This window comes from Ictalurus furcatus, chromosome 9 (genome assembly GCF_023375685.1).
Source record: "Ictalurus furcatus strain D&B chromosome 9, Billie_1.0, whole genome shotgun sequence".
NCBI lineage: Eukaryota > Metazoa > Chordata > Actinopteri > Siluriformes > Ictaluridae > Ictalurus > Ictalurus furcatus.
Genome location: NC_071263.1, coordinates 31,470,826 through 31,482,084, shown reverse-complemented (window position 1 = coordinate 31,482,084; position 11,259 = coordinate 31,470,826). Strand labels below are relative to the sequence as shown.

At 39.6% G+C, this 11,259-nt stretch overlaps 1 protein-coding gene across 1 annotated transcript; it reads left to right on the top strand.

Annotated features, from left to right (window-relative positions):
* Positions 1 to 388: 388 nt before the first annotated feature.
* LOC128612999 (myelin and lymphocyte protein) lies at positions 389 to 7,478 on the top strand. Its single transcript, XM_053633513.1, has 4 exons — positions 389 to 570; positions 3,807 to 3,971; positions 4,433 to 4,558; positions 6,428 to 7,478. Exons 1-4 carry the CDS (start codon positions 484 to 486, stop codon positions 6,500 to 6,502), a joined length of 453 nt encoding a protein of 150 aa, XP_053489488.1. The 5' UTR covers positions 389 to 483; the 3' UTR covers positions 6,503 to 7,478.
* Positions 7,479 to 11,259: the final 3,781 nt, after the last annotated feature.

Below are 11,259 nucleotides of genomic sequence, written 5' to 3'. Positions count from 1 at the left end.
TGTATAGGTCATTTTTTGATCTGAGAGCTGTTAGAAGTGATGTGTGTGTGTGTGTGTGTGTGTGTGCGCGTGTGTGTGGTGTATAAATCTGAATCAAGGTGATGATGGTGCCATTGCTTATTTCCACTCCCACCTGTGTGCACACACCTGTTGTCAGGTGCATGGGACACACACACACACACACACACACACACACTTCAACTTTGCCTTTATTGTGGAAACATGTCATTACAGGTAGTTCCCATCTAACCAGTCCACGCCACACCTCCTCCTCTCACATCCTCTCGGGCCCTGTGAATTAAAGGAAAATAAAAGGCAGCAAAAGAGGAGGAACATGGATGATAAGGAGGAGGAGGAGGAAAGCAAGCCAACTTTATAAACCACCCAACCTCTCAGTGAGCTCATTTTCACTCATATCAATTCACACGCACACACACACACACACACACACACACCCATTATATATACACAAACTGTAGGATTATGGCCTCCGCAGTAACCGGTAATGGGCTTCCGAGCGGGTGTAAGATTTTCACCACCATACCTGACATCTTCTTCCTCCCGGAATTTGTAAGTAACGAGTGTGTGTGTGTGTGTGTGTTTGTGTGTGTGTGTGTGCGTGTGTGTGTGCAAGTGTCTGTGGTCATGCATCCGCTAATTGAGGTAAGTTAATAGTAATCTTTTTGCCACTTGATTGAAACCAAAGTGCAGATCACGCTTGATCGATGAAGGGATGTGGATGTGCGAGGACACACACACACACACACACACACACACACACACACACACACACACACACCCCACCTCTATTACATACTATTCATGTAACAGCTGGATAAAATACATGTGCATGCTCTATTAAGAAATGCACATAGATGGATGTATAAAACTTCTAGAAGTAGATAGATAGACAGATAGATAGATAGATAGATAGATAGATAGATAATAGATGTAGTAAACACAAAGGGTCCAGAGAAACAGGATGTTTCAGCAATAAATAAGTCCTTCATCATCTGGTGAAGGAACGTGCTTCTGAGGCTGTAGGAGCGGAAAGCAGGAGATATTTAAAAATCTTGTTTCAGTGGAAACTTTGTGAAATTTGTTCTATTCCTACTGCTATCGGTTACGTGCACTGCACTCACTTCCTGGAATCTTCTTATAGATAGATAGATAGATAGATAGATAGATAGATAGACTTTATGTACAAAATATAACCTGTACACACGCTAACTTCTTTAGTGTTTGTGGTAAATATCCTGGCCGTATCGTGGCTGTTTTCTTTCTAGTTTATATCTTAGAGCTGGTAGTTTTAAGCTTTAATTGATTCCTGGAAATTGTCCCTCTTCTGAAATGATAAAGAGATAACAGAAGTGCTGGTTGTGCGTAACGATGTGCTGTAATGATAATCTGGTCAAGTGATTGTGTAAATAAATTCACTACATTGTCAGATTTTAATACCGGTGTTTAATTAATGCGAGATCGAGAATATTATATGAAATGTGTTTTTGCTGTGGATAGAAGTAGCCTGAAGTTGTTATTGGTGAGAGAAACATGTCAACACAAAGCGTGTTCTGTGTACATAAAGCTGCAATGGAGCTGAATATTTAAACACGACACAATCGCTGGCAAAGATCCTGATGCTGCTGGAATTTCCAGTTCAGTTGCTTTAAAGCTTTTCTCTAACAGTTTTATAACTGGCTCAAAACAACGGATCACGGTTTCCCGGACTTCAGCTGCTCCGCGTTGTGTTTCTGTGTGTTGACGTAATAAATTCTAGATGACGTTACTGTGAAGTATTTATCTGTGTATTGATATTGATCAGTAATTAAAACGACCAAACTTAACAGTTTTATGAAATATCATGTACTTCTAAAATTAAATCCTGAGCCTTCGCATGAGTTTTTTTTATTTATTTTTTTTGCTAACCCAGTATACTTTATGCAAACAACTTGAAAGACATTTTGGGATAACGTGTGGACTTTTTATTTAAGATAAGTGTATTGACTCAGAGGGAAGGGGAACTACAAAATATAGTTAAATAAAATGAAATACCAAAAGTATTATAAAAATAAATCAGTTGAAAGCCAGTAAGAATTAAGTCGACTATAAAAGTATTGAACTTGTTAAAATTGTTCAGATTAATATTGCACCCTTATATAGTAAAAATCTTAATTTAACAGAGAGATTTCTTTTAAAAAAATATCACATTTAATAGAGAACTTAGAACCTGGGCATGATGATGAATTATGAATGAACATTAATGCAATAATATTGCACATAGCAGTATGAAATAATGCCATATACCTGAATATATATATATATATACACACACACACGCAGTATTATTACCGGAAGTACGGTTTAGATTAATAATTTGGGTCATCCTCCGCTCTATGAGAACTCCACTGAGTGGAGTCCACAGGTCACAGGTTCCCCAATCCCACCCAGTTTCTTCAGGTTCTTCTTATTTAATGTTCAAGAACTGCACACTAGCTACTGAGGACTCTTCAGGACAACTTCAGGAGTTCAGTACTCACATTAAATAAAGCTCAATCTTGAGGAGTGTGTGTGAATTGTGTTCTCAGTCTGACCTGAGGAACATCTAGGAGTTCACCATGGAGGAAGATTAGTAGTGGAGACGAAATAGAAATAGTTCCACTTGAAGATCACCACTGTGTTGAAAGATTGTAATGCTTTCTCAGCTGTGATTTAGCTCCGTATTAAAGTAGGTAGTGAAGTAAAACCTCCCAGATCTGCAGCACAACATATGGACTACAGGTTGCTCAATCTGCGAATGAAAAAGAGATTGTTGAGTGTTCAGAGCTGTTAGGAAACGTATTTGATAAAGGTGTGTTAATGTACAGTATTTGAGCACAAAGTTGATATGCCAAAAGTGACAAAATAACATTTCACTACAGAGCGAGTTTATTAAATATCAATGATCGATATCTGATTGTAATGTTGACACAGTCGGAGTTGCATTAACGCTGGACAGATTTCTTTCTTTAATCTCGCATTAAAACCCTCCACAGGCTGGAACTCCTTATTTGATTAAGGCGGAGTCTTCAGCGTGTGGTGACACGAGGACGTCACCTTCATTGCTATGCGATGTTCATGCCGATGAACTTTACTGTACAATTCCACTCAGACGCTCTACATTATAATTCATTAGAGTTAAAGCTTGTAAAATCTTAATATAATTTTATTTGGGGGAAAAAACATTTATCCGTTCAGGCTGAAGTCCTTTCACGGGTCTTTCTACCTGCAAAAGAGTTCACGTTTCATCGTTTTATAATTCAATAATAATTAATGAGCAGATTTTAAGCATTAGTTTAACTAGATATGTTCCATATGATGATACTATACCTGTGTATAAACATCTGTTCATTTCTATATATTAAATCAACTACGAATGTTTAATGTGTATTTTGTAATTGTAATTTAATTATTTAATTTTTTTAAAGCTGTAACAATAAGAAAAACCTCAAGAAAACAAGTAAAAATATAGCAATAATAGATACCTTTAAAAAAACTTTTGAAATTGTAGTAATAATAAATTGACTCAAAAAACACCAAAAGATTTATCGCAATAAAAAAAAACAAACAAAATAAAAACACCTACAAGGTTGTAGCAATTTTAGATGATAATTTTTTTATTCTCCCGACTCCATGTGAAAAATCAGAGTTAATTCTGTAATGTGAATGATCCTCTCACTTGTATGTCTGGAGTTTTTATCCTTTTCTGAGTGTTTTAGAGTGTGACGTGTTTACAGTTGGACGTGACGTGTTTGTTCGACTCTGTACAGATTTTCGGAGGTTTGACGTGGTGTCTCGTGGCTTCCACCAAAGTGATACCTCCGAATCCTCTGGGGTGGGTGATGTTCGTCTCCATCTTCTGCTTCGTCTTCACCACGCTGTGGTTCTTAATTTTCATCGCAGGAGGAAACCAGAGCAGTGTGTGGCCCGGCCTGGTAATTACACACACACACGCACACACACACACACACACACACACACACACACGTATATATATAATTAATGTCATTTACACCTGTAATGTAATTCACTTAGTTATTGTTGGTAAGGTTAGGCTGGGAGTGGCATTAGCTCTCATAGGTTTATTTTTATTTTACTTTTGTTAAATCCAATATAATCACATTTGTTACAATTCCTATACATTTCCAAATGTTATTATCAATTGCATTTTATTATTATTTTAAAGTCAATTAAAGTGGCCTTTGCCCAACAGAAATGATATTAAATATCATTAGGGTTATACAGATAATAATAATAATAATAAACAAATTTATTTTTATATAGCGCCTTTAAAGCAGCTTCATTCAGAATTAAAAATAAACCTGCAGTTGTTAATATATTCTCCAGCATAAGTTGAAAATTTTTAAAAATAAAACATTCTCTTTCTTTCCCTCAGGACACTGCGTATCATTTCATCGCGGTGGTTTTCTATCTGAGCTCATCGGTAGCTTTGGCCTACATCACGATCATCCTCAAGGACAGTCCTTTGTTCAAGGATTATCAGGAGGACATCGCTGCTGTGGTAAGAAACACACTTGCCATTTATTTTATAAATTATATATTACATTATATATTACATTATATTTTACATTATATTTTACATTATTCAGTATCTCACAGAAGTGAGTGCACCCCTCACATTTGTGTAAATATTTGATGATATCTTTTCATGTGACAACACTGAAGAAATGACACTGTGCTACAATGTAAAGTAGTGAGTGTGCAGCTTGTGTAACAGTGTCAATTTGCTGTCCCCTCAAAATAACTCAACACACAGCCATTAATGTCTAAACCGCTGGCAACAAAAGTGAGTACACCCCTAAGTGAAAATGTCCAAATTGGGCCCAATTAGCCATTTTCCCTCCCCGGTGTCATGTGACCTGTTAGTGTTACAAGGTCTCAGGTGTGAATGGGGAGCAGGTGTGTTCAATTTGGTGTCATCGCTCTCACACTCCCTCATACTGGTCACTGGAAGTTCAACATGGCAGCTCATGATCTGAAAAAAAAGAATTGTTGCTCTACATAAAGATGGCCTAGGCTATAAGAAGATTGCCAAGACCCTGACACTGAGCTGCAGCACGGTTTCCAAGACCATACAGCGGTTTAACAGGACAGGTTCCACTCAGAACAGGCCTCGCCAAGGTCCACCAAAGAAGTTGAGTGCACGTGCTCAGCGTCATATCCAGAGGTTGTCTTCAGGAAATAGACGTACGAGTGCTGCCAGCATTGCTGCAGAGGTTGAAGGGGTGGGGGGTCAGCCTGTCAGTGCTCAGACCATACGCCGCACACTGCATCAAATTGGTCTGCATGGCTGTCGTCCCAGAAGGAAGCCTCTTCTAAAGATGATGCACAAGAAAGCCCGCAGTTTGCTGAAGACAAGCAGACTAAGGTCATGGATTACTGGAACCATGTCCTGTGGTCTGATGAGACCAAGATAATCTTATTTGGTTCAGATGGTGTCAAGCGTGTGTGGCGGCAACCAGGTGAGGAGTACAAAGACAAGTGTGTCTTGCCTACAGTCAAGCATGATGGTGGGAGTGTCATGGTCTGGGGCTGCATGAGTGCTGCCGGCACTGGGGAGCTACAGTTCATTGAGGGAACCATGAATGCCAACATGTACTGTGACATACTGAAGCAGAGCACGATCCCCTCCCTTCGGAGACTGGGCCACAGGGCAGTATTCCAGCATGATAACGACCTCAAACACACCTCCAAGACGACCACTGCCTTGCTAAAGAAGCTGAGGGTGAAGGTGATGGACTGGCCAAGCATGTCTCCAGACCTAAACCCTATTGAGCATCTGTGGGGCATCTTCAAACGGAAGGTGGAGGAGCACAAGGTCTCTAACATCCACCAGCTCCGTGATGTCATCATGGAGGAGTGGAAGAGGACTCCAGTGGAACCTGTGAAGCTCTGGTGAACTCCATGCCCAAGAGGGTTAAGGCAGTGCTGGAAAATAATGGTGGCCACACAAAATATTGACACTTTGGGCCCAATTTGTACATTTTCACTTAGGGGTGTACTCACTTTTGTTGGCAGCGGTTTAGACATTAATGTCTGTGTGTTGAGTTATTTTGAGGGGACAGCAAATTTACACTGTTACACAAGCTGTACACTCACTACTTTACATTGTAGCAAAGTGTCATTTCTTCAGTGTCGTCACATGAAAAGATATCATCAAATATTTACAAAAATGTGAGGGGTGTACTCACTTTTGTGAGATACGTATATTACGTTATATGTTACATTATATATTACATTATATTTTACATTCGAGCAATAACAGGAACAAAATGTCAACATTTTATTTTACTTTTCTGTAGGAATACACAATACAAACCAGCAAATAAATATTGTGTGTGTGTGTGTGTGTGTGTGTGTGTGTGTTCAGGTGATGTCTTTCATAACCACACTGCTCTACTTCCTCCATGCCATCTTCTCTGGGCTCCGGTGGAAATCCTCCTGAAGAGCAAAATAAACAGCAAAACACGGCAACCATCTTCACCTCAAAAACAAAATCATAAACTAAATCTGACCTTGAAAAAAGTTTCACACAATTGCTGTTGTAATAAATAAAGCGCCCACTAGGGGGCAGCAGCTGTAATTGACACTGTTTAGTTTCCTGCTGATGACCAGAAGGTTGCGAGATCAAGTCCCACAGTTTGCCACTTTAAAAGTCTTAATTATTCCTCGACCTCTGACCCCCAGCTTAATTTTAAAGATGGGATCATGTAAGAAAATTTTAACATTAAATACAGTTATATAAACACACAAATACATTTAAAAAATTGTATGTTAATTTTTTTTGTTGTTGAGATTTCTCTACGTTTAATTAGTTTTACTAAATTGTTTTCTATATTGTTCTTTTGAAACATATCAGAGAGCAGCGTGACGCCCGGCTCGGCACTCAGAATACACATTACAGATGCAGATATACATTTACATCTTATTCTTATTTGTTCTTGAGCTGTTTATTTTCTTCTCTGCCTCTATCCAGAACTTTACACAGCGCCACTAAAGAACAGATCCACTTCTGAGTCAAAAGATGCTGAACTGATGACTATGATGAATAAATTTAATGTATTCACAAATCTGATCTTATTACAGTCTGTACGTTCACCTGTACACTCACACTCTGCCACGCCCACATTAAAGGTGTGTTTCCCCGTCCACATTATAAACAGTGTGGGGAAAGCTAAAATAAGTTAAACAAGTCAGAATTTTCCACAGAACAATGAAGCTTGGCTGAGGTAAATATGCTAAAAGTGGTAAAAACAATGGATTTTTTTTTTTTAATTAAAGGACAATATATTTCTGTATTTTTGCTCCATCTGAATATTACTGAGAAAGTTTTTGTGATTTTATTACCAGATTATTCTCTTGCAAATTTTTTTTACATGAATGTCTATGCAGTGATCAGAAATAAAATGTTTAACAAACCACACAGCCTTCTGAATACAATATACACAATATTCACAACAACAACAACAACAACAACAACCACGAGAACAGTAATCTTCAGTACTTGGTCTCTTCAGTACGCAGAGGAAGCAGTACTGTCATTAATACGTAGAATCTAAATACACTCTTAAAATAAAGATTCCAGTTTGAACCGAAAAAAAAATAAATTCAGCCTGATGTCACAGGAGAACCCTTTTAAGTTGCAGAAAGAACCTTTTACTCTCAAGTTCTTCAGAAAACTATTTACTGGTGCTTTAAAGAACCCAGAAATGGTTCTTCACAGCAGTGCTACAAGGAACCTTGTTATCACAAGTTCTCTAAAAAAAAAAAACCTTAGTTAGTGCTTTAAGGAACCGAAGTAAGGTTCTTAAGAGTGATAACAGGAGAATGTTTTCCAGTCCCGCAAAGAACCTTATAGGGTTCACTTTAACCTGTTAAGGGATGAGACCATGAAGAGCCAATACACAGCTCTGAAGAACCTCTAATGGAACATCATGAACTTTTTCAATGTCCAAAGAAGCATATAGCTCAACACAAGAACCCTATACAATGAAACATGGTTCTTGACAAGAAGAAGGTTCTTCGCAGAACATAATGCTGCAGTAAAGAACCATTAAATAACCTTTATTTTTAAGAGTGGTAAAGAACTGAAACATGAGACTCACAACGAGGTATTGTGCTGAAATCCTGTATTTCGAGTCTTTAAAGCAGAGTCACTGAGAACCCCTGTGTCAGGAATACAGAATATTCTTATGTACAGTAAAATATAAACACATTCATATTTAATATAATAACATAGTGTGAAACAACATTCAGACAAATATATATATATATAAATACAGGAAAAACAGAAACATCCCTTTTTCAGGAGACTGTACTGTAAAGATTTTGTAAAATCAGAATAATCTTTACAGAACTTTATTGGAAAGGGTTTAAACGATGTTTTTAATGAACCATAAAGAATTATTGCACATGCAGTTTTGGAGCAGTCTTTAAGACACGAACAGTTTACAGGTGGAAGGTGATTACGGTCACAGGTACAGTAAGTTAGGACACTAACGAGACCTTTCTACTGACTGAAAAACACCAGAAGAACGATGTCTAGGGTTCCTGCTCACCTGCGTGAACATGCTGTAGACCTGCTGCAGGAGACATGAGGACTGCGCATGTGTTCAGAGCAATAAACTGTAATGTCTGTAATGTAAGACGCCTGAGACGTGCTACAGCGAGACAGGAAGGACAGCTGATCGTCCTCACTGTGGAACATTACATGTAACCATGTGTCCTCCAGACGTGATGGAGAACTTGCAGATGCCTTGGTGGAAGAGTGGAGGAACATCTCACAGCAAGAACTGACCGATCTGGTGCAGTCCATGAGGATGAGATGCTCTGTAGTACTTAAAGCAGCTGGAGAACACCACATACTGACTGTTCCTTCTGATATCCACCTCCACCTTGTTCAGGGACTCATTATTCCATTTCTGTTCCTCAAACGTCTGAAACGTCTTCAGATTATGTCTCAGATGTTGAATGTTTTTATGTTCATACAAATATTTACACGTGTTAAGAAATTTGCTGGAAATAAAAGCAGTTGAATGTGAGAGGAAGTTTCTTTTTTTGCTGAGTGTATATACCTGTGTGTGTGTGTGTGTGTGTGTGTGTGTGTGTGTGATGTGCTGTTATAGTAATATACATTTCTGTATTATAAATTCTTTATTGTAATATTTTGAGATGCTGGATTTTTGATGTCCGTGAGCTGTAAGCCGTAATCATCGAGATCAAAACAAAAAAAAAAGGCTTGAAATATTTCATTTTATGTGTAATGAATCTAGAATAGATGAAAGTTCCAGTTTTTAAATGAAATTACAGGAAAAAATTGACTTTTTCACGATATTCAAATTTTTTGAGATGTACCTGTACTGTGATGAGTTACTGTTACCGCCCCTAAAGAGTCAAACACAGAGAGGGAGAGGACAGTACCCCGGATCCATGAGAGGACAGTACCCCCGGGTCCGGGAGAGGACATTTCCCCAGATCCAGGGGAGGACAGTACCCCTGGGTCCGGTAGAGGACAATACCCGTGGGTCTGGGAGAGGACAGTACCCCTGGGTCCGGGAGAGAACAATATCCCTGGGTCCGGGAGAGGACATTACCCCCGGGTCCGGGAGAGGACAATACCCCCAGGTCCGGTAGAGGACAGTATCCCCGGGTCTGGGAGAGGACAATACCCCCGGTTCCGGGAGAGGACAGTACCCCCGGGTCCGGGAGAGGACAATACCCCCGGGTCCGGGAGAGGACAGTGCCCTCGGGTCCGGGAGAGGACAATATCCCCAGGTCCGGGAGAGGACAGTACCCCCGGGTCTGGGAGAGGACAATACCCGTGGGTCTGGGAGAGGACAGTACCCCTGGGTCCGGGAGAGGACAGTACCCCCGGGTCCGGGAGAGGACAATACCCCCGGGTCCGGGAGAGGACAGTAAACCATAGGTCCGGGAGAGAACAATACCCCAGGTGCGGGAGAGGACAATACCCCGGGTGCGGGAGAGGACAGTACCCCGGGTCCGGGTTAAGGACAATACCCTTTCCTAACCTTGGGGCGGCTGTGGCTCAGTTGGTAGAGCGGGTTGTCCACTAATCGTAGGGTTGGAGGTTCGATTCCTGGCTCACATGCCGAAGTGTCCCTGGGCAAGACAGTGAACCCCAAATTTCTCCTGATGGCTAAAACTAAGGCCCCCAAGGCTATCGCCTTGCATGGTGAGTGTGTGTGTGTGTGTGAGTGTGTGAGTGGGTGAGTGTGTGTGTGAGTGGGTGAATGAGAAACAACGTAAAGTGCTTTGTAGAACCACTAATGTTAAAAGGTGCTATATAAGTGCAGACCATTTACCATTTACCCCTGGGTCTGGGTATTTGGTGATGTAATTTGCTGGGAACCAGGATCTCTCCTCAGGGAGAGTCCACCAGATAACATTCAACTGCCCCTTCAGTCTTTTCATCTCCAGTGTTGGAGGTGGTTCAGCTGTGATGACCTGTTTGTGAGAAAATGGATAAACAGGTTTAGTAGAGATGAAATTCGAGGGGTGTTCCCTGGTATGAAATGTTTCCCAGATTTTATTATATATATATATATATATATATATATATATATATATATATATATATATACATTCCCCATTTATAGTTACATGTAATATTTAATGTTGTGGAGCTGCATTTTTGTCTCATTAACTTTAAAAGAGAGAATAGAGAGAGAGAGAAAAGAAAAAGAATAAAGAGAGGGAATAGAGGGAATAAAGAGAGAATAGAGAGAGAGAATAGAGAGAGAAAAGAGAAAATAAAGAGAAAGAATAGAGAGAGAGAATAAAGAGAGAGAATAGAGAGAGTAAAGAGAGAATTGAGAGAGGGAATAGAGAGAGTGAATAGAGAAAGGGAATAGAGAGAGAATAAAGAGAGAACAGAGAGAGAGAATAAAGAGAGGGAATAGAGAGAATAAAGAGAGAGTAAAGAGAGAATAGAGAGAGAGAATAAAGAGAGAGAATAGAGAGAGAGTAAAGAGAGAATAAAGAGAGAGAATAAAGTGAGAGTAAAGAGAGAATAGAGAGAGAGAATAAAGAGAGAGTAAAGAGAGAATAGAGAGAGAGAATAAAGAGAGAGTAAAGAGAGAATAAAGAGAGAGTAAAGAGAGAGAATAAAGAGAGAGTAAAGAGAGAATAGAGAGAGAATAGAGAGGATAGAGAGAGAGAATAAAGAGAGTGTAAAGAGAGAAT